Genomic DNA, 27,850 nt, shown 5'->3' on the forward strand with positions numbered 1-27,850 from the left:
GGGAGCTGAGAGCTCATATAGTCCGATCTAAGGGCAAGGCTGTGACCTTCACACACGCACACACCCGTCCCCTTGCTCAAGGGGGACAGTAACCACTCACTTCGTCAGTGAAACTTTACGCAACCTGAGCGAGGCTCGAACTCCCGTCTACCAGATGGCAAGCGAGAACGTTACCACTGAGCCAGCGAGCAGTGTGTGTGTGTGTGTGTGTGTGTGTGTGTGTGTGATTAAATTCAAGCTTTGACTGCTGGAACATCACTCATCGGAACAAAAATATCAGGAATTAGCCTAAGAAATTCCTAAATGCACCAAAAACAGCAGTAGGTTTATCTATTTATAGCCAGACGCCATATTTCCGTAATGGGTGGCTGTTTGACTTTGATTTAGTTGTTTTATAGAGAGGGGCACTTACCCTCCGCCATCCCACTTATTGACACGTAGGGAACACGTATGGGTTGGTTGTACGGTTACCACCCAGCGATGCAAATGGATTCCCGGCTTACAGGAAACAATTAGGATTGTCACTCAATGTAAAGCCACCTGAAAAGGGAAGAAGAGGAATAAAAAGTGGCAGGGTAGAAGGGAGAAATAGGAAAAGAGGAGAGCAGACACAGAAAAAGAATGATAAAGGTGAAGGAAAAGTAGGCAGCAGTACGTCAAGTGAGTGGATGATGGTCGAGACCATCTACCACCAATGGGGTTACTAAGGGTAGTTTTTAAATCTTTGACTACTATTACTCTGTGCATTCATGGTCTGAAATTGCCAGCTACCTATCTTGAAGGGAGGTGTTGCAAGAAGTTAATACTGGGATATGGTGCTTGTCATGAAGAAGTGCTATGGAAAGGGTGTATTGCTACTGAGTAGTCTTATTTTGCCATTGAGCTACAGGAAATAAGCTGCAAAAAAGGAGGAAAATATCAACCAAAATAAGATGGAAGAACAATAGGATTTCTCTCAGCTGAGCAAAACTGCCAGATGTAAGCCTGAATGTTTTCTTTGTTGTTGCTGTTGTTCATCTGAATGTGAACCTGGTGGACTGCACCAAAGCTGTCCTTCTTGTGCAGTCCATCATTCTCATTTCAGAGGACAGGGAAGAAAATGAGGGACATCTGTACAATGTAACTGGGAAGCAGAGATTCTATGCCACCACGGGATGACATCCCTCCCCACTGCTGTTAGCCTGAATGATAAAGCAAAGTTCTGCATGAGCAATGGAAGTATTAAATTTTGTGTTTTTTGTTGCAGATGTGGGGTGTCACACGTGTTGTGGGTATGGTGGGTGGAGTGGTTGCAGGTGGGACAGTACTGGCTGCAGCACAGATCAGCACAGGTGAATCATCTACAGCTTTCCATTAATTGCAGGTCACTTTGATGGTAATGAACCTTTTATCTTTAATCAGTATGGTATTTCTTTCACGTTAATATTTTCAATCTTCACCAAAAGGTATCACTTGTCCACAGACCACAATAAATGCAATCAAGGCAATTCATACTTGGAAAGTGTACTTAGTTAAATGAAAAGTTTGATGAGAAAGTGTTGTAAAAAAATATGATTACTTCAAAGTACTGAAACCATACTCTAAATCCTATTAATCCAAGAGGTCTCTAGCTAGTACACTGGATAAAATCATCATAATCTTTTACACTGTTAATGATATGTCCTATATGCAGCTGCAGGGGGAAGGCAGTTCAATGGGTACTCAAATCAAAACCCTAGCTATGGAGGTAACAGCAACAGTTGGGGATATAGTGGGAACAACAACAACAATGGAGGGTATGCCATAAACGGCAACAGCATCCAGCAGCAGCAGCATGGTGGTGGTGGTGGTGGGCAGCATGTGGCCTCAGACTACATGCTGGTTCAACAGTATGGATCCAGCCCAGGCTACTACGATATCTACGGCAGCAGCACCACAGATTATACCCATGACCCTTACATGTGAGTCATTCACTTGTGTATGGGCACAGTTCAATCCTATTCCATTATCATGAAAGGGGACCCAGCTTTTTTTTTTTTTCATTTATGCAAGGAAGAAGGAACCAAAGGCCTGCAATTGTTCTCTCCATGAATAAACAAACACAAGATAACAGAAAACCAAATTCAAGATTCGTTCATGGTTTTAGGTCCTTCCCGGTCCTCCCCTTCCCCTTGGCCACCCTGCTCTTAGACATATCACAAATTAGGGACATAAGCCAATCCTATTCAAATGTCATAAAGGAGGACCCTCCCTCCTCTTGGCCACCCTGCCCTCACACACATCACAACCCATGGACATCATGCCATATTTTAATATGGGATACCGCACTCCCCATCTATGATCCCTCCCCATCCCCATTTCAAAGCCGATACAATAGTTATATTATAAACATGGTACCTCAGAGCAAAAATGTAATCTCTCCGAGTGTTGGATGAATCCTCCCATGACCATTTGAAATGCTGGAGTGTTGTCATAAAATGACAACATGCCTTCTTCCTCAGGGTGCAGCCAAGGAGGGAGACAGAAGGAAAAATACATATGTTCCTTCTTCCTCATGGTGCAACCAAGGAGGGAGACAAGGAAAAATACAAATGTTATCACATGCAAAAAAAAAAAAAAAGAACTACAGCATACACTATATGGATAATCTGCTGCTAAGCAACACTGCACACTCATTCATAATTTTTTGTTATTAACGTTTAAGCTATGGTCAGTGCTGTAACTCTCATTTCTTACTGTGATTTCCCTGACACAAGCAGTGCTGCAGCAACATATGGAACTGGAACCCTGGCCTCAGATACCGCAGACTCCTCACCAGCTCTGTCTGCATTGGCTCTGCTTGGTTTTCTCTACTTCCTTAACCTCATTCAAGTAAGTTCACCCTCCTGTACACCTGGCTTTCACAGGATAAGAACAAATTTTTTCATTAATATAAATTACCTGTATTATAAGCAACATTGGGTCTGGTTAGTACTTGGATGGGTGACTGCCTGGGAACACCAGATGCTGTTGGCATCCCTACATGTCAAGTGGGGTTGGTGGAGGATTAGTGCCCTTCCCTGTAAAACAATTAACTCTAAGCCCTTGGCCACCCCGTCTGGGATACATGGCGTCTGGCAGTGAATGAATGAATGAATGAATATTTTACTTTGGATGCAGTAATTATTTTCCAACTATCTTTGTGATAATGAATATCATCACATACTGTATAATGCAGCATACTGATTGTTTCTACGCTGTAAACTACTCCATGGCTTGTTTTTTCACTTTGTATAATAGTCAGTACTGAATTTGCATTTTTAAGAGTACAAAACCTGTTATCATTTGTATAATATCCAATAATTACCTTTAACAGCAGTACTGGGCACTCACCATTCACTCACTTGATGTAGTGCTACTCTCGTGTCCCTGTCCTTTCCTCTCTTCCTTCCTTCTTTTCTTTCTGTCCTCTTGTCCTTCTTTCCTTCCTTTCTCTTGTCCTTCTTTCCTTCCTTTCTCTTGTCCTTCTTTCCTTCCTTCCTCTTGTCCTGGTTTCCTTCATTCTTTCCTTCCTTCCTCTTGTCCTTCTTTCCTTCATTCCTCTTTCCTCTTTCTTCTGTCTATGGGTGACTTTACACTGAGTAACAAGCCAAATGGTTCCGTGTACATCAGGAAACCATTTACTATGCTGGGTGGTACTCATATAACCAAATTATGGCACCTGGTGGTTTAGTTGGTAATTAGGGTGCTCCACTCGGATTAAGCCAGTGCAGGTTTATGTCCAAGAGATGGTTGGGGTTTACTGTTCATGTAATGCCACTCAAGGAGGAGTGAGGCTGGTCACTTTCATCTTAAATTTCAGGAGCAAATTGCCTAGCCCTGGGCTCCTACTCTTTTCATGGGGCAACACTGGATTAAATGATGATGGTGATGATGATCAGCAGTACCTGTACCAGTATATTATTCAGTATATTGCAGTACAGTCCTGAGGTGAATGCAGTGTTAACATGATCAACCAAATGACATCTTTCAATTTCCTTGCCTTGCTAACCACAGATGATGGTAGCGTAGTGAAGATTTCATAGTAAGGAGTTTGAAAACAAGCTCCATTAACCAGTTACAGTACTACAAAAGATTTTTTATAAGATAAACATAATTATCAGGTGCTAACTAGAAGCAAGTGCAAATAGATATTGTGCTGAGGGGGTTAATCCTTTACTACTGTATAATTTGTGTGTAGGACGTACTACAAAACAATGGGCGACGAAAACGTTCTGTGGCCTCCAGTGAAGGGCTGCCGGGAAATGACAGTATGGTGAAGGAAGAGCATTACTTTACCTCTTATTTTGGTGAGGAACCTGTGGCAGACATTGATCGGCAAGACACTGCTAAGACTGATGAGAAGACACAAGATGAGCTGGAAAATGAAGGTCCTCAAGCCAGGTCATTCTCTTTCCTGGAAGATTTCTTTATCAGGCTGCCTCAAAAATTGGGGATCAGGAGAATGGTATGTACTGCTCGTATATTGGTTCTGAATGTTGGTGCATAACAGTTGGTCTGGCTTACATGCTGCATGGAGATGTTATATGTACATGTACTAGTGCACTGATCAGTGACAGAAGTTACATCTGTCTTCATATTTTATTCCTTGCAACATGCAAGTTTTGCCCTTCGAATCCACATACAATATAAACACTGTAGCTACAGAGATGCCAGATACATATGTACATTCATACAGTAATATAAAAAGGCATAATACTTATATGGAGCTCAAGGAAAGCAGCAATTTTGGTACATGTCTATTCAGTTTATGTACCATTTATGAATAAATAGTACACAAAGAAAGAACTGTACAGTGCTTTTATTTGTGTGACTACTTTCTGTGTCAGTTTTTAATGAACTTTTGAGAAAGTTTCAAACACTTTACCAACATCACAGAGCATAGAACAGTACATGTTGCCTATGTTTTAGCAAATAAATGGGACAGTTATTCACACATGCTTTTGCTCATGAAAAGCATAAATAACTAGTTGTATGACAACAGTTGACTGCTGCTGGAGTAAAAGTGTAATGAAATTGGCAATAATTCAGGTAAAACATTGGACTAACATACTGTCTATAGTACTACTACAATGGCATGAAGTATATGGGTTGACTGAAGAACTTGGAACAGTTAAACAATCTTTTAGTTAAATTATCAGTAACCTCTTCAATTATGACCTTTATTTATTTTTATTTTTTTTTCAAATATTGCATTAGCTATCCTCAGCCACTTTTATTTAACCTAGGTTTTTGGGCTGGATGGATTATATGTGGCCCTCATTAACCCTGTCACTATAAAACATCACTATGCAGTAGCAGAACTTTAGTACAGTTGTTGTAGCCTCAGCCTCATCCAAAATGCTAACCCCATGGACTGCAGGCTGAAGTAGCCCTTGCTGCCAGTCCACTATCTCCCTTTCAGGGAACAGAAAGGGAGCTGTGAGATGTCTGTATAACTGGGAAGCAGAGCTGCCTGGCTACTGTACCCTGTATAATCAGATGTAAATTATCTTACTGTTTTTAGCTGAGAATTGATCAAGGGGGCCAAGATGAGAAACCAATGGGTATTGGAAACTTCATAAAGACTAGATTGAAGATGATCTCCTCCATCATGAGCTTCCTGCAAGACCCAAGTCCATACAGAATACGTCGAGCCAATCAGGTAAACATTTTAAATTTATACAGTACTTTAATGCAGGAATCATAGTGCATTAAAAGCAAGACGTGGCCAATAAAGCCAAAGGGAAGGTGGGATGTTCACATGAAGCCACTCTGGGGTGAGGGACCTGTCATTCTCTCCTGGAATCTCTGGATTTAGTAGCCTAGTCCTGTGCCCCAACACTTACAAATAAGGGATGTGAAGGGATTGAATGATGACTGGATGGGTGAATGGATAAAGACTGGTTATTATGATGATAAACCATGACTACCCATATATGCATTCCTCATCTAAAATGAATCATTTGACGGTAGCAGGGATAAAATCTTGATGTCCCACCAGCCTTTAAAATAAAATGATGTTATCTTTCTAAAGTCATTCCATAGGTTGTTATTTTCTGTTTGATGCAAGCAACTTCTTACCTCACAAGATGGCATTTACTTTACAGTGCTGGTTCTCTTCAAGTTTTGTTGAATGTCTGTTTCATTATTATGCTGTTAAAGAATAAACATCTGTTTCCACTTAAAAGCCATGGTGATTTATCATTAAGTTACTGTGAAGTAAGATACAGTAGTCTGTTTCTTATTCCTTGCCTTGGTTAGCACCTAGGAATACATGAGTGAAACTGCACAGAGATAAATTGGTAGGCTACTGTACAATCCATATAACCTGTAAGTATTTACTATGCTACCATAATGTGCATTACATTCTAATGTGGATTTTCAAACATCTCTGTACTTTGCAGGAGGATTTGGCTGATGGTGTAGTTGAAGAACGAGCACTTGGATCACTTCCAGCTCCATCTCTTGATACACTGCTGCCACTGATCAGAGAAGTTCTAGAAGACTATAACAAGTCTGAAATTCATCCTTTTGGACCTGATCATCTGCATTCAGAGGTAAGAATCACTTAGTATTTTTCATCCCATTCCATTATTTATTCCTACAATATTTTTCATTCAGATGTGGCACCTAAGGATGGCAGCTTTATGGGATATGGGTGTGGTGACAGTGAGGAAACCATCTTCAGAAAGCCATCTGTCGATGAGACATACTGTACTGTAAATTGAACATGTAACTGTAGAATATCATAGAAAGTGTTCCAAAAACTTCACAAAAATTGGGCACTGGCTGCACAGCATGTTGTAGGTTCTATTCAATCAATTGCAGGTCTTTATGCACCACAATTTTGAGTCTTTCCTTGCTCAGACCTTGCTGCTCAATCCCCTAACTCAGAGGTCTCCATGTTAGCTTTTTGCAAAATATTGCATACAGAGGTCTTCATGCACAACCTCAGCCATAACCTTCCTTGGTATGCCTTCTGGGCACTCCTTTTACATTCACACCTGTGACCCTTATCAGCTAGTTATCCTCACAGATGTGAGTGCGTAGGGAAGAGTGCCCAGAAGCAGACCGAGAAAGATGTTAAATGAGATTCTTTGAGGAGGTGTCCATGTAATCTGCAAAAGCCTGAATCTGAAACTGTATGAAAAACTAACTAGTGAATACTGTATAATTATGAATTACAGTGCTACACAGCAGTTTGGAATGCACAAGTCACAGGACACTTGCACAGGTACTGTATAACTAAGCACATCTCAGCATTTTTTCTTTAAACAGAAAAATGATATATCAGCCAAGACCACTGTGGCTGCTGTACTGGATACTGGCAAGGGCAGCACAAAAGATGAAGATGGGGGACTGGAACAACGAGACCGCCGCCACACCACGTCATCTATGAATGCTTGGTACAGAGACCTGAATGGCCATAGCATAGAACAAGCATCACAGGGAGACAGGGTTGCTGCCAAAGTGAGTTATTCAATACCAGTGCTGTCCAGTTTAGATTAATTTGGTAGTCATCCATTAACAAAAACTGCAAGAAGCATGCTTCCTTATTTAGCTACAATTGTTACACTACAGTACATGGTAACAAAAATATACAGAGCATGAGTTGGTAGAAACAGGTACTTAATTCATCTCTAAATACAATAAACTGTGGTTCACAAAGATGCTTAGTACCGTATGGAAAACTGTTGACAGTAGGGTTGATGAGAATATGCTCAAAAGGTATGATCAAGTGGATGAAATGGATGTAGAATGGGTAGTGAAAAAAGATACAGGTGAGTGATTTTGAACATGAAAGCAGGCATTGCAACCAGCTGAGAATAAGGTGGATATACAGTACGGTACAGTTTATTGTAAATGAGTGTAAAGTATACAAAAACGAGGTACAGAGGCTGGTCAGGGTAATAGGGAACTGACTGGTTGGATGAACTATGAATAGAGGAGCACTTGACAAGGATCTGGCACTGCTTTTTTAACTTGACAATTGTCAGATCAACTTTATCTGGCTGATAGTGTGATGTGCATTTACTGTATAAAGAAAAATCAATCAATCAATCAATTGCCAGACGCCATAATCCCATGAAGGGTGGCCATTGACTTTGAGTTATTTGTTTTACAGGGAGGGGCACTAACCCTCCACCAACCCACTTGTTGACACGTAGGGAGAAAAATACTGTAGTAAAAAAAGTATGTGCAGATGAGGAACACTTTGTTATACAGCTGCATGTTATTTTCTGACAGCAGTTACAAAGTTCCCATATCAGACCAGAAAAAGGTTAAATAATGTAAGACTGAATAATTTAACACATGAACATAAATGTGAGGCATCTCACAAAGCTGCCGATGTGAATGAGGTTGCCACATTATGGGAACTGAATTACTGCAAGATCCTGCTAAACTAAACACTGCAGTTCAATATTATGATGCTGAATACATTAGCTTTACAGGAAAATTTTATCTCTTGCTGTATTTAATGAAAACATTATATTTTGCTTTCTTTCACAGTTCAGTTTTACAATGCTCTGGTATATCCATACAAGTACTGAGCCATACTGTCACAGTTAACTTCACTATGATGACAGTTTATAATTTATTTTTGCTACTATCAGATGAGGTAAAATTGCTTGGGATAGCTATTTTGTTATGAAAGGGTTAATGGGTTTTGCTCCACTGCCCTCCATCACTAGATGTCTTTCCAAAAACTAGTAAAATTGTCTGGGGGTTGGTGGCAAAAACAGACATGTCAGTGAGGGGGTTATTGGTAATGAGAGGCTTCACACAAACATTTCAGGTTGCATCACTCCTGGGCAATGGAAACAATGAAGGGTTACAAGATGCATTAAGAAAAAACACAGTGCCTCTCCTGGTTGAACTTAGCCAAGGCCTGAATGGAGGACATCCACTCTGTCTACAGAGGGCCTTATGCCGCCTCAATGCTCACTCTCATCAGCTGTCCTTTATGCCACGCCTGGCACTACAGATTCTAAGGTTTGAAATTAACATGATTTATCTTTCTTCTTCTTTGTATTTATTTATTTTTTTCTAGTTTTGTGATCATATATTATGTACTTCTCAACTCATTCACTCTGACACATCTCCCCAAAATTATATGAAATTGCAAAATTGTTTGGCAATAGCAGAAATAAAATGTTTTGACATCAATGTTGGAAAGGCATTAATGGCAAGTATTTCTAAACCTGTCACCTTAAAAGATCTTTCCTAAATTGAGTAAATTATCATGCTACACCCAAATATTTTTATTAATCTAAGAGGAGACCCTTCTTACACCTAAAGTACTATAAACTCTTCACGTGGAACACCCAGTTTACATTATTTTCTCTTCTTTGAAACAGTGCCCAATAGTAAAGCAGCTTTCCTTCCTTCCATTAGACAGTAGACCTTCACTATATTGAACTTGGTATAACAGATATCAGATTTAACAGACACTACGATGGTCACCGAACTTTTGTTGGCTATCATGAACAATGTCCATTAAATGGGGTGCAGTGGGTAGCAATACATGTGTTTCCTAACCTTTTGACTCCAACCTGGCCTGAAATTGACCTCGCCCCATCATGACTGCAAAGTTGTAACAACAGGCTATGATAATACTGTACTAGTCATGAAGAAGTGCTATGACAAGGATGTGAAATAAGCTGCAAAATGGTAAAATTATGGGCCAGGGTAGTGTAAAATGAGTATACTTTACATTTTTAGTTCTAGAATATGTTATTGTATTCTTTTATTTTCGTACATATGCTTGAAATCTCACTGCAGGGCAGGACCATCGAATATAACAGCCCATCAGCTTTACCAGATCAGGCTTTTCCCAGTTGGTGCACTATAGCAAGGGTCTGTTGTACCAGTAGTAATGTAGCAAAGCATACTGCATTGGTTCCATGCATAAATACCTCTAGCATATATAACAAGGCACAACTGAGTAAGTAAAAAAAGCGTGCATGAAGGTGCTTCGGTGGGAGTAGCTTTAACAACATTTGCTAGACCTAAAGGTGTGTGCCTCTGCTGTGAGAAATGGAATGTGAATAAAACTGGATGCCAATTGGATAGTACGGACAGATGGATGGTTGGGGTTTGCAGCTCAAATAACAACACTCGTGGGGGAAACGATCATTCCGTTTTTACTCTAACTTGACCCCAGAGTTTTGTCCTTTTGCTGCTTATTTCATGTAGCTTGGTGGCAGAAATGGACAATACCACAGCTCTACATCCATTCCACTGCACTCTTTGTGACTAGCGCCATATTTGTGCGTTAATCTGCTGCTTCAGCTCTGCACTCAAGATGGAGAGATGGCTATTTTAGGCCAAGGAAGAGTAAAAAGATATAGTTATTCTCATCTTAAATATCCAGACTTAATATCTTAGTCCTAGGCCTCTTTGCTCCTGCTGGGGCTATATAGGATTGGATGATGACCTTATGGATAAAATTAACTGCAGTCCAATAATGTTTCTTAAATATTGTTCTTGTTACCTTTAGACAACTTTATTCATCTGAGGAAAGGTCTCTCATATGAAGAAGGTTCATGAAACCTATATCTGATTCCTCTGGTTTGAGAAACCTCTCTAATGCTGGATAAAATCATCTGGTGGTAGCAATAATATATATCACTGAACTGAAGGGGTTAAAAAGTGTGGTAATGAAAAGGTAGTGTGGTACTGGTGTATGCCTGGGAAACACACTTGTATTCTCATATGCTAAAGAAAACAATAAATGGAATGAAAGTGTGGTAGGTGGGGGCACTCACCATCCACTCACTCAATGTAGAGCTGTTCTCAGGTGTCTGCCCTTTCCTATCCTCCATCCTTCTTTCCTTTCCATCCTCTTCTGTCTTTCTTGTTTTCATTCTTTCCTCATCCTTCTGCCTACGGGTGACTTTACACTCCCTATTCTGTTTTTCTTTCCTTCATTCTTTCCTCTTCCATTTGCCTGTGGGTGACTCTACATTGAGTGACAAGCCAAATGGTTTCCTGTACACCAGAAACCATTTACTATGCTGGGTGGTAGCCATATAGCCAAATTATGGTACCTGCTGGTTTAGTGGGTTATTATGGCACTCCAATCGGATTTAGCCAGTGAAAGTTTATATCCAAGGGGTGGTTGGGGTTTATTGCTTATGTAATGCCACTCAGGGATGAGAGAGGCTGGTCACTCTCATCTTGTCAGGACCAACTTGCCTGGCCCTGGCCTCCTACACTCCTCATGGGGCAACATAGGATTGGATGATGGATGGATGGATGGAAAACATTTATTGCTTATATCGTAGTAAAGTGGATGGATGAATGTGGAATATAAATACTGTACTGTGGCAGGATAGAGTTGAAGAATATATACAGATTCGTAGGTGGTAGGAACCATTATCCACTCAGCTGATATTGCACTGCCAACTTCTTTTTTCATATTATCATTTTTTTCTGCGTCTTTTCTCCTCTCTTCCTATTTCTCCCATTTTTCCTGTCACTTTTTATTACTCTTCTTTCCTTGTCAGGAAGCTTTACATTGAGTGACAAGCCAAATAGTGTCCTGTGAACCAGGTAACCATTTACAACTCTGGGTGGTAACCATATAACCAAACCACACGTTCCCTACTTATCAACAAGTGGGTTGGCAGAGGGTTAGTGTCCCTCCCTGTAAAACAACATACTCAAAGACAAACGGCCACCCCTTACAGGATTATGGCATCTTGCTATAGATAGATAGAGATGAAATGCAGGAATACTGCTGAAGTGAGGATAAGAGTGTTTTAAGGTCTTCTTATTATAGCCCCCTCTGAACGAAAGACAAGTTATGGCATTAGTTGACAGCACTCTCATGGTCATCCCAACAACACAGTTCATGTAAGATTTCTAGTTAACCCTTTCACTCCGAAGACATAGTAGTAGTACAGAAACCCCAGTCTATCTGTCCAAGAAGACCCATCACCCACAGGCAAATACTCACCTCCTACAGGGCCATACTGTGCATTGAACCACTGGCATGTAAGTTACTTTATTTTTGCTGTCACCACATGATCTGTTCCTGGTTAGGAGAGCTCCCTAGTAGCAAAGAGGTTAAAGAAGACTATACCTTACTCTACCAACTCCAAAAGTCTCCCCTAAGATGAATAACATAATTTGGAGGCAGCAAGAATTAAATGGAAAAGACACCACTGGACTGAATGGGTTAATTTCTTCACCCCACAAACACTATTTTTTTTCGTTATCACAGTAAAAATTTTATTCAGCATACAAGTTCTTTTGAAGTCGGAATATTATATGTAGAATTAATAGTTTCCTGACTACTTGAGGCCCTCTCTGAGTTGCACAAAACTGACTGGTGATAGCCTGATTGCAAGTTGAAAATGTTATCAGTGTGAAGGGGCTAAAACAATTATTATAAATAATTAAAGACAGTGGGATGCAGTTACAGCACCTTATGCATGTGAAATAAAATACTCAACTTTATGTACAGTACTTGGTTATGTGTACAGTATTCCATTTAGTTTCTCTTCTAACATGAGGAGCTCAGAAGTGATGGCAAACAAGAGCCAAAAATAAGAGCTGGATATAGATGACCTTTTCCTCTATCAGTACTTTGATATTGAAATCTTACTCTATGACATAATGTCACTTGTATCCTTTCACTCCTGAATGCCTCAGCTGTAAGCACCACAGTTTCACAACCATGCTACTTCCATTAACCATATCCATTCCTTTGTGCCAGCAGCAGTAACCTGGCAGGAGTGTCCTTGTCCTCAACAAAGCCAGATGATAACCTTGAAGCCATCAAGGCTGGTCGGAGGGGTGAGGACTGTGACCAGACTTTTAGTGAATGCCAAACACCCACAATCCTGGAGAATACTTGAATTTCTGTCAGCTCCATCAAATACGTACTTGTGTAAATATTTATGTAATTAAGCAACATGGTGAAAACATGTATATTGCTGGTAAACTGTAAACATTTTATACTGATATCTGTACCATTTTTTAACTGTTATTTATCATGGGCATACACATCAAGATATGACAGGACTAGCATCACCAGCTCAATACTGTAATATTTATTGAACACATTTTCATATTTACAGATGACATTATAATTACTGGCAAATTCTAACCAAGTTTAGATGTTTCTTTATTGTACTAAAATTTATAAGCAGTACACACTGCTTGATCTCACTGATTTCATTGATTATATATATGAATACATGTTATAAGTATATGAAATTCTGTGCTAGATAGTATACTATTTTACAGCTTTTCTTCTGGATAGTTACATTTTTTTTATTCAGCTGCTCAGGAAGACACAAGCATCATAAGGGTTAAAAAACAATTTAAAAGACCTGATAAGGGCTGGAAGGTGATTTACTACTCAGTGGCCCAAAAATAATGTCAACAGTTTTGTTATTAATGAACAGATATAATTGGAATTTGGTCCTTACTTCCTCCACTTCAATATAGTTTATTCAAAATTGCAGTACAGGACAGAAAAAAACTCAGATACTGAAAGTGTTCTTCTTCAGTGCTTAAACATAACTGAACCTGGTGCTTCATATTAGTGAATGTAGTGCAACGAATACTCTGGGTTGGCTGCAGTCTCCTTAATAATGTTTTTATTACAGCTAATCAGGCATGTGAGGCTTGTTTTTATATATTTTCCACCATGATGACCCCACAGGGTAAAATCTAAAATTTAGATCAGGAGACCAAAGAATGTGCATGGTTACTGAGTACTGTATCATCAATAAATCAATGCAGCAGCCAATGTCCACTCAATGGCAGCATTACGCTGGAGTGAGAGTATTTTTTAATTTCCCACAGATGTCTATTCAAATCTAACTATCAGGGATTTCTCAGAGGCAGTATATGACTGACAGACTGAAGTGTGCAAGTAAGGAGTTTCACTTAAGTCTGTTCATAGATAACACATACTATTATATTAGCATTAGTTTGGAACCTCAGAGTATGGAAGTATCATATATTTTATTACTGAGCTTCTTCTGTATGAAGACAAATACACTATGTGAAAAATTTCTTGTGGATCACCTTCCCCCCCCCCCCCAGTTAAGGAGATATCTGTTACAAATCAAGATGCTGAAGATTAATTTAGCAAATGCCAGGCAACTATTCAGTCCACTAAGAAGCATTCGCAACACATGTCTTACCCTTTGAGTAACATTTCATCAATTGGTATTATGTTCTGACTGGTACTGATATGATGCCTATTTACAGCAGATTTAGAATCCATGAAGAATCTGTTACTGAGCTGAAAGTGTGTACCACACTATGTTTTCATTATTCATTAAATTAATTAGACAAGTTAAGAGTTCTTACAATAGTAGTGAAGCCTGTGAGTGGTTTAATGAGTGGTTTAATGTCAGCATTGAAGTGAGACACAGCTATGTGAAGTCCCCATGGCTGTTCAGTGTATACGATAAATGGATGGGGTTATGTGGCACAAAAACTCGAGCTATTAAGAAAGAGGAGGTTGATAATGAATGGTGATGGGTGGAGTATCTCAAGTCTGATGTATGCAACTCTGTGTTACTTGTCAATGTGGAAAAAGAGCTTTGCAGGCTAGTTCAAAAATAAGCTCATATAAAGAGAATGAGTGTAAACAGAAGTGGTGAAAAGAGTGTATCTGACTGAGTCTGAAGGTGGGAGCAGGCATGGTATGCCAAGAAGGAGGGCACATACAGTACAGCAAGTGAGTGTGTGACAAAGTGAGGTATACAGGCTGATAAGGCTAGAGAAGTGACAAGTGATCAAGCTGTTTGGAAGAATAATGTACAGATGAATGTATGACGGGTTTGGTGCCCGTTTTTACCCACTGATGTAATAGTCTTGGAGTGACTACCCGAAATGGAAAGTGAAACGTGTAAGTGTGGAAAGTCATGCCTGTGGTGCAGAGTCTGGAATCCGCAGGGGGTTGAATGGTGAGTGAATGAGAGTATGGCCTATTTAACTGGGCACACTGTTGAATAGTTCTCCCTCTGTCTGTTTTTTTCTGCTCTCTGGACACTCCTTCATCCCATCCTTGGATGGGAAAGAGGTTGAGATGCACCTGCTGCTGCTGATGATGATGATGATAATGATGATGATGATGATGATGATGATGATAAGTACTACACTGATCTGCAAGACAAAGCAATAAATGTAAGGTATATAATAATACAGCACATTTTGTAACCAAGAGTTTGATTCTTTACATTAAATACAATTTCTTACAAAAAGTGCATACGGTAACATACATGTAATTCATCATCTATGGTAACTGCACAGACTTTGTGTGTGGTATTTAAACATTTTTACTAACGATACAACACTCTACAAACTTCAGAGATATGGATATCATACACAGGGGGAACACCATAATCATTAGCACCTGGATAGTCTTCCCTCTTGAGCGCCTTGCTGTCGGTAAGGGTTCGTATGTCATGAGGTGGCGGTGCTAGCATGAAGTTGATGGCAGGGTAAATAAAGAAGACAAACATCACCAAAAGCATGATGACAACACTAGGGAATGCCAAGGCCCAATATGGTTGTGGCACATATGTGAGTCCCATACTAGCCAAGTAGCTGTGAGGCACCAGAGCCCACACCAAATAGGTGACAATACCAGCCCATCCCAGCAAATACAACACAAATCCATAGTAAGAGCGCCCTGGAGAAGGAGCAGGAGTGTGCTCCCCCATTTTCACTCATATGCTTAAAATCCTATACTGAGTATATATTCTGAAATTCCTTATATGCTCTTCCTTTCAACCATTTTTCTTTAGTACAACAGTCCTCTTCTGTTCACTACTGTGGGTACAAAATGTTATGGTATGTAGATGGTACTGTAGCTATGTTCCACAAGTTTTCTTCTTCTTTTTTTAACAGTGATGGTCTCTTGAGAAACTGCTAAAAAATACAGCTTGGGGGCAACATTAAAAACAATGATACAACTGATATTTTCCAGAACCACTTTCTAATAATAGTAACCTGCATACACTGCACATTTCTCACTGTTAATAACTAATTGCTTAGATTGTCATAATGATCTATAGGTTATCACTTCCACCAGTCATAAATTATTATACATCTTAACAGCCTCAAAAACCTTAAAAGCACAGAGCTTTGTATGGTCAGTATGTCATTTAAAAACAAAACGCATCACTGAACACACACTTTCTTTGACTGGTGGGTTGGAGGGCCAAACTGGTCAACTGTCTTTGTTACCAAATGTAAGAGATCCATGAAGGAGTTCACTGCTGTCCTCAGCTGTCGTACATCTGGTGCACGGATCTCACTGCAAATTGTAATGAGGTTATATACAAATGGGAGAAATGTTGTACATTAGTCAACACTCAACACGGAGAAGATGAAGTCAATATTGTGTCCATGAATACGGTGATGTATAAATATAGTTCTTGAATCTCATCATGAATCTACCAGTCTACCACTGAAAAAGAGCATGGGTAGGATTCAGAAATAAATAGCTGGAAAGCATTTAAATAAAACTATAATCAGTGTCTCATGAAATAGGCCAGACATCCATTTACTCATCAATCAAGACTTCAAAATTCTTGGCTCCAGTTTACAAGTAAATCACCTCTCACTGTATTCTTTTTAGGTTCAATTACTTCACGAACACCTGTGGGATAATGTGATTCTGATGGCTGCTTAGTTAAAAAATGGCAAATCCCTTGTCATGTGCAATCATAATCAAGTGCAGTAAATCACCAAACTCATATACAGTAGTCCCACACTTATTCATACCTAGAATTGTATCCCAGCTCATCATGCATCTCCCTCTTATACATGAACTATTTCTCTACATCTCCATTCATATCACCATTTTTTTTTTTTTTACCTATTCTGAAACCTTAATTACAGTAATTTTCTTAACTTGCTCCAAATCCTATTTTTTTACCTCTCTGCATCATCAGCCCTACTGGGCATATAATGATCACCAACATACAGTGCAGGTATATCTTCATGAATGATATTCTTGGATTCACTTGCCTCAATTAACAGCATCCACCAACTGCTCAGCAGCCAGAATTCCAATCCCCTTTCACTTCTCAGAATAATGTGTACTTGTCAGATTTGCCAATAATAAATATCAGTCCCCCTGCCAACCTATCCTTTGCCAGCATAGTGAGGTATGGCTTCCCTTTCCTTTAAGAACTGATGATAAAAGAGGGTGGTCATCATACTGTAGCCCAAGCAATGACTGAAAATGAAATATAGAATGTGGTGCATGCAAACAATAACCAGTTTCATGATAAGGTTTGTCATTAATTGGCCTTTTAATTATAGGAGAAAAGTTTCTAGAGAAGGGAAAGAAGTTGTATGCGGCTTTCATGGATTTGGAGAAAGCATATGACAGGGTGGATAGACAAGGATTGTGGAAAGTGTTAAGAAAATGTGGAGTAGATGGGAAGTTGTTGAATGCTGTGAAGAGTATGTACGATGGTGCGAAGGCTGCAGTGTGTGTAGAAGGTGAACTAAGAGAATTTTTCTCTTTGAAAGTTGGGTTGAAACAGGGATGTGTCATGTCTCCATGGTTGTTCAATCTGTACATGGATGGGGTTATAAAAGAGGTACAGGGTAGGGTGGTGGTTGTTGGAGTGGCCCTGGTGGGAGGGGGTGGTGTTTGGAAGCTCCCTGTGCTGTTGTTTGCAGATGATACTGTGTTGTTGAGTGAAGACGAAGGGGAGTTGCAAGGCTTGGTGGATGAGTTTGAAAGAGTGTGTAAGAAACGGAATCTAAAGGTGAATGTAGGGAAGAGTAAAGTGATGGTCTTTGAGAGAGGTGAAGTCAGTGAATGTACAGCGAGGTTGGATGGTGAGGAATTGGAAAATGTGAGTACATTTAAGTACTTGGGTAGTGTGATGAGTAAGGATGGAGGTTTGGAGGGTGAAGTGCTGAAAGGGTACAGCAGGGAAGAAAGGTTGCTGGTTCTTTGAAAGCAGTGATAAGAAACAGGGAAGTGAGCATGGAAGTGAAAAAGTTACTACATGACAGTATTGTGATACCAACTCTAACGTACAGAAGTGAAGCTTGGACGTTGTTGGAAGGACACAAGTCAAGAGTGAGAGCGGTGGAAATGAGTTATTTAAGAGGAGCCTGTGGAGTTACATGGAGAGACAGGCTGACGAATGAGGATATAAAGAAGCGTTGATGTGGATGTGATAGGAAACATTATGAGGAACACACTGAGGTGGTTTGGCCATGTGGAGAGGATGGAGGGTGAAAGACTGACGAAGAGAATGTATGTGAGTGAGGTGGAGGGGGGAAGAGGGAGGGGGAGGCCGAGGATGAGATGGAGGGATGGGGTGGAGAGGTATATGAGAGAGAGGGGTGTAAGTTGGGAGCAGGGCAGTGAAATGGCGGGGGACAGGGTGACTTGGAGGCGATTTGTTTGTGGCCACCCCAAATGGGATTGAGGCGTCTGGCAATAGATAGATAGATAGATGGGTAATCTCATGTTCATTTTTCAGGTGGTAACAGGTGGAGTACATCTATCTCTATCTATCTACTGCCAGACGCCTTAATCCCATAAGGGATGGCCACAAACAAATCGCCTCCATGTCACCCTGTCTCCCGCCATTTCACTGCCCTCCCCCACCTCACCCCCCCCCCTCTCATACACCTCTCCACTCCATCCCTCCATCTCATCCTTGGCCTCACCCTCCCTCTCCCCCCCTCTCCACTTCACTCACATACACTCTCCTCATTAGTCTCTCTCTCTCCATCATCTCCACATGGCAAAACCAACTCAATGTATTTCTCTTAATGCTTTCTATCACATCCACACCCACACCACAATGCTCTTTCACTTCCTTATTTGTCAGTCTGTGTCTCCATGTAACTCCACATGTTCCTCTCAAATAACTCATTTCAAACTGCTCTCAATCTTGACTTGTGTCCTTTCAGCATGGTCCAAGCTTCACTTCCATACGTCAGAATTTATATCACAATACTATCATGCAGCGACTTTTTTACTTCCATGCTCACATCCCTATTCTTATCACTGCTTTCAAAGAACCAGCAGCCTTTCTTCCGTGTTGCACCCTTTCAAGCATTTCATCCTCCAAACTTCCATCCTTACTCATCACACTACCCAAGTAGGTACTTAAATGCACTCACATTTTCCATTTCCTCATCGTACAATCTCACTGTACATTCAGTGACTTCATTTCTCTGGAAGACCACGATTTTACTCTCCCCTACAATCACCTTTAGATTCTGTTTCTTACACACTCTCCCAGACTCATTCACCAATCCTTGGAGTTCCCCTTTGTCTTCATTTAACAATACAGCTTCATCTGCAAACAACAGTGCAGGAAGTTTCAAAACGCTGCCCTCTCTGATTAGGGCTGCTCCAACATCAACTGCCCTACCTTGTAACTCTTTTATAGCCCCATCCATATACTGTACAGACTGAACAATCGTAGACATGACACGTCCCTGTTTCAATCCAACATTCAGATAGAAAAATTCACTCAGTGCACTATTCACACACACTGCAGCCTTAGCAACCTCATACATACTTTTCACAGCATTCAACAACTTCTCATTTACTCCATATATTCTTAACATTTTCCACATTCCTTGTTTATCTGCTCTGTCATATGCTTTCTCCAAATCTATGAAGGCCACATACAACTTCTTTTCCTTCTCTAGAAACTTTTCCACTAAAGACCTAAGGATGAATATCTGATCAACACAACCTTTTCCCTTCCTAAAACCTCCCTGTTCTTCTCCAACTAATTCCTCTGTTATTTTCCTAACCATATACTTTTCCTATTACACTGAGAAGACAAATACCCCTATGATTACCACATTCTTCTACTTCCCCTTTTTCTTTGTACAGGAGAATAATAGTACCTGACTTCCCATCCTCTGGGACTCTACCTTCCTCCCACGCCAATCTACACATCTTCCATAATTATCCATTCTTCTACTACATATCTCTCCCCCATGCTTCTGCATTTCACCTCACACTCCATCAATTCCTGGGGCTTTCTCCATTTTGACTTTCTTCATTGCTTCCACTACTTCCATCATACTGATTTCTTCCTCCCTTCTCACCTCCCTCCTTCTTCCAGCCATCCCCCAGCCACCTATACTTTAATTACTTTCATTCTCTATGTTTAACAGTTCCTTAAGGTGTTCTCTCCATCTGCTCACTTTCTCTCCTTCTTCCACTATCAATCTACAATTTTTATCTTTCACTCCTCTACTAACTTCATTATCATCCTTTCTAACTCCCTTTAACTACTTTACACTCAAACTCTTTCCAAATTCCTCATCCACTCTCTTCTTACTCTCTCTCACTAATCTTTTCACCTCTCCCTTTCTCTCTACATATAACTCTCTCTTACGTCTCTCAACTTCCTCCATGCTTCTGTTTCCTGTCCACTCACTATATGCTTTCTTCTTTTGTGCCACAGCTTGTCTCACCTCTTCATTCCACCATGCTATTCCTTGCACCCCCTTTTGAGTTCTTTTCACCCCACACTCCACCTCACATGCTGCACAGATCTCTTTTGTGAATATCTACATTTTCCATCTCTCCGATTTGTTCAAAATCACATTTACCCAACTGCTTCTCCACTTCTCTCTTATCTTCTGCCTTTTCTCCATACTCTTGCAACCTTTCAACCCTCCTTGTATGGACTACCTCCTCCTGTCCTTCCCTCCTATTGCTCCACTGCACTTGAACCTTGACCTTCACCACCACCAAGTGGTGGTCAGAAAGTCCACTCCCCCAGCCTCTGTATGCTCTTGCATCCATTACAGATCTTCTCATTCTGTCATCCACACACACATGATCAATCATTGCCTTCTATTCATTCAGTTCACCACCCACCCTCCTCATCATTCGCCACATACACCTGTGGATCATTTTGTGCCTCCAGAGGGTATTGGGTATCACCAACCCCCTCCCCACACTAATGTCCACTACAGCACTGTCATTCTTATCCACTTCTGCAGGAACATCCCACTCACCAACTACTCCATCCACCCTCACATTCCCTACATTTTTATTCATACCTCCAATCAATAACACTCTCATTCCTCTCAAACTTTTCCATGCATGCCTCCCCATTTGCCCAGAACTCTTCTTTCACTCTGCTTGCATGATTTTGCTTTGGCGCATACTCACAAACAATCGTTCACATTTGTATTTCCACAATCAATCTTACCCATGCAACCTTGAACCAACTGATCCATACTCTCTTATATTCTCCTTTCATCTCTTGCACACAACAATACATACACCCTCCTTTGCCTTCTCATTCTCACCTACTCCAGTCCGCACATATACCCCATCCATACTCCCACTATCTCACACTCTCAACCCACCATTTAGTCTCAGTTAATCCACACAGCCTATGTCCACTTTAGCACCTTCAAATACCTGGACAATATCTCTCATCACATACACCCCTTACAGTCCATGTTGGAATCCAAACCATGTCCTTTGTTTGGTCCTTAGTCGTCACCTGTTTGTCTGTCCTGGTCCAAAGTTTCTTGTTTGTATTTTTCATTAGCTATTTTCCAAGGAGGGGCACTATCCCTCTGCCAACTTACTTGCTGACAAGTAGGGAACACGTGTTGGTTGGTTATAAGGTTACCACCCAGCATATTAAATGATTTCCTGGTTTACAGGATATCATTTGGCTTGTCACTCTGTGTAGAGTCACTCTGAAATCCAGTACCACTACAATGAGTGAGTGGATGATGGACGCTCCCATCAACCATGGAATACATGTAATTCTAAAACTTATTGTAAAAGAAGTATTTCTGTACTCCTTGCATTTTAAATCCCTATGGGCACAGTACCAGTCACCACCTCTACTGGGAAGGATACAAGGAAGTGAAGAATAACAACAGTTAACCTGATTAGCACAATTTATTTTTCCTAGCAACTACTACATGAATATATTCAGCACAGGAAGGACCTCCCTGGACACAAAGAATTTGGCACAATTTATGCAAAGCCTGCTTTGTAATGTCTTCTTACTTTATTCCTGCAACTGTCAGATGGCTTTATAAGCTGAGGAGAGACATGAAGGGCTGGAAGCATTAATATGGTCATAGTATCCCTTTCCAACTGTCATTTCTTTCAAGGCATCCTTCATCAACATTTCACAAAGAATTTGGCACAATTTATGCAAAGCCTGCTTTGTAATGTCTTCTTACTTTATTCCTGCAACTGTCAGATGGCTTTATAAGCTGAGGAGAGACATCAAGGGCTGGAAGCATTAATATGGTCATAGTATCCCTTTCCAACTGTCATTTCTTTCAAGGCATCCTTCATCAACATTTAGTATTATTTACTTTTAATACTTCTCATCCAGGTACTTACCCTCACTCCCCCCACAGTTAATAATACAGTACAGATACTTTCAAAAGCTCAATCATTATAATAAGTCCCTATCGCTGTGACTGTAGTACTATGTCTTCTGTAAAGTTCCTACTGGCAAACTCATCAATACAGCCAATACCACCAAGTAATGCAAGCATCTCAAAATAATGTTAAATAAGAAAAAAAGGGTGGATAAAAAAAAAAAAAAAAAAAAGGATAAAAGAAAACGAAATATCACATCTACTACATTGTTGTACTGTACTTACATGTGTAGAAAATTGTCTTTAACTCTGAAAGTCTTGGAGGACCCACTCCTCTTGGGCTCAGGATCTACTTGCAGGGTGTTTCGTACAATTTCAGCTTCTCGACTGGAGTTAAAAGGCACCTCAAGCTTACTTTGTGCTAAGTTAAGGATATGCAACACATATACAGAAGGAGTTTGTATAAATATTTATACTGTACACGTCATATACACAATCATTATACTTTACTCTTCCCTAGTTTCCCTTCACAAGTACCTGCTGGAATCAATACGAAGCAACTAAATCAAAGAGCCTTGTTTTTTAGTGTCAAAGATGAATTATTTATACTGCAAAAAAAAAAAAAAAAAAAGTCACATTTTTATATGGAAGTTTTCCTTGAAGCAATATTTTCCATACAACTGATATCACCAAATGTGTTGAAAACGGGCCCTAACCTTTGGGTTGGTAGTGGCATCATGTGCTGAAATTAAGACCATGCTGAGGTATCATGGTACCGTTTTGGCCCCTTATTATTCGGTCACCTAACCTAACTAAATATTTTTTTTACATTTCTACCTAATTACTACGTTCATATGAGTTCACCACCAAACCTCACTAGGTGGAACCGTCACGTGCTGCTGTTTTACTAAACACTATGCTAGGGCACAGGGAAGCATATTAATTATACTAGGTAGACATGTCACAAAATATTAGGTTAGGTTAGGTTAGTTATCTGAATAAGGGCTGGGACAGCACCACGTAATCTCAGCACGTGACACTGGCTAACTGATGCCACACAGTACCGGCTTTGAATTTAGCTTATGTTAAATTTGGCTCGCTAAAAGAATGGAAAATTGAGATGCATGAACTTCTGCCACCTGAAGCTTAGTACAATATTCATTCTTGGCACAGATGATATGGAAGTAAAAGGAATGTTACCAGCTAATCAATATTACCCTTTTCAGACCCCAAGGCCTGGGGTGTATGAAGGCCTGAGGCTAGGCTATTATAATCTAATGGACTGGAGCTATACTATGAATCTAGACATTAAAAGTAAGAGTGGTATTATGTGAGCAATTAATTCCAGCCACCCCTCAGATGTAAACTCTCACGGGCCAAGTTCAGTTCAAGTGCCTTGGTGAGGTGGAGGAGGAATGGGACAGCAGAGACCAAGGATAAGGCAGAAAGGTATATGACTGGTGGGAAGGGCAATGGCTGGAGAGAGAGCAGCCTGATGACAGAGGGCAGGGTGACATGGAGGTGATTCATTTGTGGCCACCACATCCAGGATTAAGGCAACTGGCTATGGATCAATAGATAAACAGGTTAGGCTACCAGGTTCCCAGAAAGAATGCAGGAAATGAAGTGAGAAAAAGATCATGGGGGTCAACTTGACACTTTGGAAAACCATGGTATAATATTTCCATTTGGCAGTTTATACATCTCACCATCTACAAACATTTTATATATATATATAGATAGATAGATAGATTAATGTTGCAAAAGAATATTAACTGCAGCACATTCTACTGAAACACCAGTACCGGTACATGAGGACAGACATTCTGGCACATCAACATGTTGGTAAACATGGTGAAGGAATTTTATGTAGCCTAGGCTATACTGTACACTACTAGGGAGAGATACAGTGAGATGGTTGCAATGGCTGGGGGGTCTGAGAGCAAAACCCCCAAAGTAGGTCTTAATTGGAGGGGCAATACCCCTCAAAATCTCCATCCATTATAATCACCTCACACTGTGCATACCAACAAAATGGCATACACAGACATAATCTAACCAACATGGCAGCATGTACACACAACCTGTGACCAACATGATGCCATACCAAAACATAGTTTCATATACAGTACATTTCAATGGATATTTCCTTATATTCATTTGCAATAACTACTGGGTATTATTAGGCTTTCAAACACCACCAATTTCTTTAGGTTAGGCTAGGCTAGGTTGGACAGCTAATTTTTGGTTTGGTTAATTTAATTTCGTTCAGATGTGATGTCAGGCCAAGACGAATTCTGTTTTTCTGATGGTTTCATTGTCTATCGGACATATTTTCAGCTTCATTCCTACCAGGAACTGGCGGTTTCTCTAGTTTCTAATTATTTTTAATTTCATCTTCTGAAGATATGTTGTCTGATACAGCATATTTGCCAACTATTTAAACAGGAAAGGGGTAGCAGAATGTGAGAGCTATTCCATGAAAAGGAATTCTAGGGTTATCTGAGACAAGAAATTTACCAATTGTGGAACACCAATTCTTTTATGATAAAATTATTTCCTTTACAAAATATAACCTGTTTATTAAAGTAATACCTGGTAAGTTAAAAAGATGGTAAATTTTTAGTATTGAACATCTCAGGATTTCGACATGCAAACATCGTTTTTTCAGGCAGTTTCTAATGTAGTCTGACCAATTTTGACCTTCATTACTACTGCAAATCACTAGTTTTTGTGATTTTCCCCCATCCCCATCTAGGGGCTTTTGCCTGGGGAAAATTACAAAAACAAAAAATTTCCAATAGAAATGATGGTCAAAATCATTCAAAACACATAAAAAAAACATTGGATAAACATACAGTAGTTTACACATGGAGCCTAAATCCCTAACCTAACCTAACCCACCTGAACCGAACCGAATCAGACCTAACCTAACAAACCCCCATCATGGAAACTGCCCTTAAAACGAGACACTTGGTAACTGCACTTTTTTCTCTTTTTTGTTTTTGGAGTGGGGGTGCTATGGCCACAAAACCAGATACCGGTATGCTTATCATCTCTGAAGCAACGCAGTTTCACAGTTTTTACAGATCACCTGAGCTGCCAGAACACTATGATGTTTTAAAAACTTAACAGCTTCAGATATGTTTGCATAATCTCTAGCTATGAAATTTTGTAACTATTGAGAACTAATCACACTCACAGCCAGAGCACAGAGATGACATCCTGATAATGAAATTCAAACTCAGGAGCAGTGACCGCCAATTATGACAAAAGGAGATGTAAACAAAAGCACCAATCAACTGCCCCCACCCCCCCAAAAAAAAAATCGGGTATTGTGCATGTCAAGCACTAGTGCATGCCTACTGGCGACTAGTAACGAACATATGAACGCACAGGAGTTCTCTCACGGCACCTGAAAGATCTCCTGACACAAAGTATGGTACTGAAGCATGGAAAAAATTTGTAAATTCATTTATGACGATATTATTCATTTGCAACTGCGTGCTCTGAGGTTTAAAATATTCCAAATAAAATCTAAAGATCAAGGAGGATTAAAAGCTAAAATTCCCAACATGTCCAAAACTAAAATAATACAGTACAGTATATGATAACTCTGAAGTTCCTAATTATGGAGTCTCAACAATTTTACTCGTACAAGCAAACCATGCCTAACATGACCTACTGGTAAACTGAGAATGCATCATTTGTCATTCCTACCCTTAGTACCTATTACATTACATATTTCAGCTCTGTAAATATCACATTACATATTTCCACAAAATTTAGAAGTTGTAAATGAATTTAAAGTGTGATGAAACACTCTATAAGCTTTTCGGTATGAATTGGAGTTTTCCTAAATTAGCTATCTCAAAATGGTAACAGCTACAACCACAAAACCACTGGTATGCTAAACAGTAATATAACCATAAAACTAACAGTATGTTAACTTCCAACATAAAACAATACCTGTTAAAGGGATAAAAGTGTAGGTCCAAAATTACGCTTTGACATAAAAGGATACGCCACAGCTACGTGAAGACGAGGTTCCTCTTCCTGTATCACATTAGTATCATCGTCAGAGTCCATTGTATTTAAATCGATATCATTACCCTCCATCAATTAATGAGGCCTAAACATAGCAACTTTCCAGCTTTCCAAATGTCAACAATCGTCCTGCACTCGATACGGCTAACGACCGATTTCGTTAATATCAGTTAAATATATTTCGCTTCATTTTTGTAATGGGGACTCATCCTCTTGAAAACCTCACAGAACTTTAATCATCTGCTGTACTATATGTACGGTGAATTCTGGTAACGGTACTTTTTGGTTAGTGTTTTCCCACAATGCGCAATGCTAATGTCACTTCATATTTCCGGCAGCCATTATTGTTGACATCCCCGCCATTTGTAAATAATCTATTTATGTATCTATCTATAGCCAGAAGAGAGTCTTATATACAATTGTTCTTTTTTTTTTCTTCGTGCCAACTATGCACATAAATACAACAAACTTAATTAGATAAACTGGCATATTGAATGGCAATATATCCTTAATATGCTGTTTTAGGTAAGAAAATTAATGTTGTCAGATCCCTTTGATTAATTTCTCTTTTGAGTATTATTTTACCTCCCTTTCCTTGGGGGAAGCAGCGGGAAGCAGCCTAGGTATATAGATAGATAGATAGATTTTTATGAATGTTATGTTATTTCATGCCATAAGGATTTTTTTTTTTTTTTTATAGGACTAGGGATTCCAACAAGTAAATATTGTTTGCGTACACCTCGGTTTGCGCTCCTCTTGATTTCTCATGTAATTTTTTTTTATTTTTTCGTTCTGGAATCATTTGGAATGACAACAGGCATTAACAGCCCCTAATAGGGTGTGGGGATGGAAGGGAGTCGGGAGTCGGATGGACTAATGTTAATACCATCCCCGCAAAGCGAGCACAATTTACCATTCATTTCGTCTGATTACTTGTCAGAAGGAAGGATTAAGTGGTTGTTAAGGATGGCCTAGTTTTAAGGGAAAAGTTGGGCGGGAGTCCGTGAGGTGCAGTGGTGAGGGAGCACAAATAGGTTGGTACTGTAAAAGTCTGGGTGAGAGTGATACTTACGTAGTCCTAATTCTATATACCAAGGTCTGACTTGTCACAGTTTGCCGTCAAAGTCTTGTCAGTGGGTACATTGCACCCAGCTCCGGCTTTCTACACCTTGGGCAGGTCATGCTGCTTGTTCGTGTCAGTCATGGTGTATATTGCCCTGTGCACGAAGTAGGCATACGAAAACTAACGTTGGACGCAGAAATAATGGAGCAATCCTGCACTGGGATTAAAGAAACCAGAAAAGGGAAAATGGCTGCTTAAGGATGTACTATACATACCATAATGAGGAAGGAAAAGAAAGACAGGATGACTTGGGAAGTGTCAGTTGCGAGAAAAAATCAGAATGTGCAACTTCACTTTGGTGGACATGTATACTGAAAAGAGATTATTTCTAAC

The 27,850-nt window shown here is 40.0% G+C and overlaps 3 protein-coding genes across 3 annotated transcripts; 1 reads left to right on the top strand and 2 right to left on the bottom strand.

Annotated features, from left to right (window-relative positions):
• The first annotated feature begins 1,246 nt into the window (after window positions 1-1,246).
• On the top strand, window positions 1,247-13,498 carry LOC145417861 (uncharacterized). The gene is made up of 10 exons (XM_080286480.1): window positions 1,247-1,331; window positions 1,673-1,940; window positions 2,739-2,850; window positions 4,199-4,465; window positions 4,801-4,808; window positions 5,530-5,662; window positions 6,405-6,557; window positions 7,279-7,470; window positions 8,798-8,994; window positions 12,728-13,498. The coding sequence occupies exons 1-10, from the start codon at window positions 1,247-1,249 to the stop codon at window positions 12,864-12,866; spliced, it is 1,554 nt and encodes a 517-aa protein (XP_080142606.1). The 3' UTR covers window positions 12,867-13,498.
• A 1,705-nt stretch (window positions 13,499-15,203) lies between these two features.
• PIG-P (phosphatidylinositol glycan anchor biosynthesis class P) lies at window positions 15,204-15,705 on the bottom strand. Its single transcript, XM_080286321.1, has one exon. It carries the CDS (start codon window positions 15,693-15,695, stop codon window positions 15,312-15,314), a length of 384 nt encoding a protein of 127 aa, XP_080142447.1. The 5' UTR covers window positions 15,696-15,705; the 3' UTR covers window positions 15,204-15,311.
• A 378-nt stretch (window positions 15,706-16,083) lies between these two features.
• Tcs6 (Threonyl-carbamoyl synthesis 6) lies at window positions 16,084-26,528 on the bottom strand. Its single transcript, XM_080286322.1, has 3 exons — window positions 26,372-26,528; window positions 22,633-22,761; window positions 16,084-16,291 (listed from the first exon to the last, which is right to left on the bottom strand). The coding sequence occupies exons 1-3, from the start codon at window positions 26,464-26,466 to the stop codon at window positions 16,156-16,158; spliced, it is 360 nt and encodes a 119-aa protein (XP_080142448.1). The 5' UTR covers window positions 26,467-26,528; the 3' UTR covers window positions 16,084-16,155.
• Window positions 26,529-27,850: the final 1,322 nt, after the last annotated feature.

The sequence above is a fragment of the Coenobita brevimanus genome, chromosome 111 (assembly GCF_032717465.1).
Source record: "Coenobita brevimanus isolate Jiangsu-jjx chromosome 111, ASM3271746v2, whole genome shotgun sequence".
NCBI lineage: Eukaryota > Metazoa > Arthropoda > Malacostraca > Decapoda > Coenobitidae > Coenobita > Coenobita brevimanus.

Excerpts from the sequence above, each read along its gene's own strand:
- LOC145417861 (XM_080286480.1), top strand. The coding sequence starts at position 1,247 with ATGTGGGGTGTCACACGTGTTGTGGGTATGGTGGGTGGAGTGGTTGCA. Across the intron at positions 2,851-4,198 it reads ACTTCCTTAACCTCATTCAA|GACGTACTACAAAACAATGG; the intron begins GTAAGTTCACCC and ends ATTTGTGTGTAG. Across the intron at positions 7,471-8,797 it reads GAGACAGGGTTGCTGCCAAA|GTTGCATCACTCCTGGGCAA; the intron begins GTGAGTTATTCA and ends CAAACATTTCAG.
- PIG-P (XM_080286321.1), bottom strand. The coding sequence starts at position 15,695 with ATGGGGGAGCACACTCCTGCTCCTTCTCCAGGGCGCTCTTACTATGGA.
- Tcs6 (XM_080286322.1), bottom strand. The coding sequence starts at position 26,466 with ATGGAGGGTAATGATATCGATTTAAATACAATGGACTCTGACGATGAT. Across the intron at positions 22,762-26,371 it reads CGTCTTCACGTAGCTGTGGC|TAAGCTTGAGGTGCCTTTTA; the intron begins GTATCCTTTTAT and ends CTTAGCACAAAG. Across the intron at positions 16,292-22,632 it reads AAAGACAATTTTCTACACAT|TGAGATCCGTGCACCAGATG; the intron begins GTAAGTACAGTA and ends TACAATTTGCAG.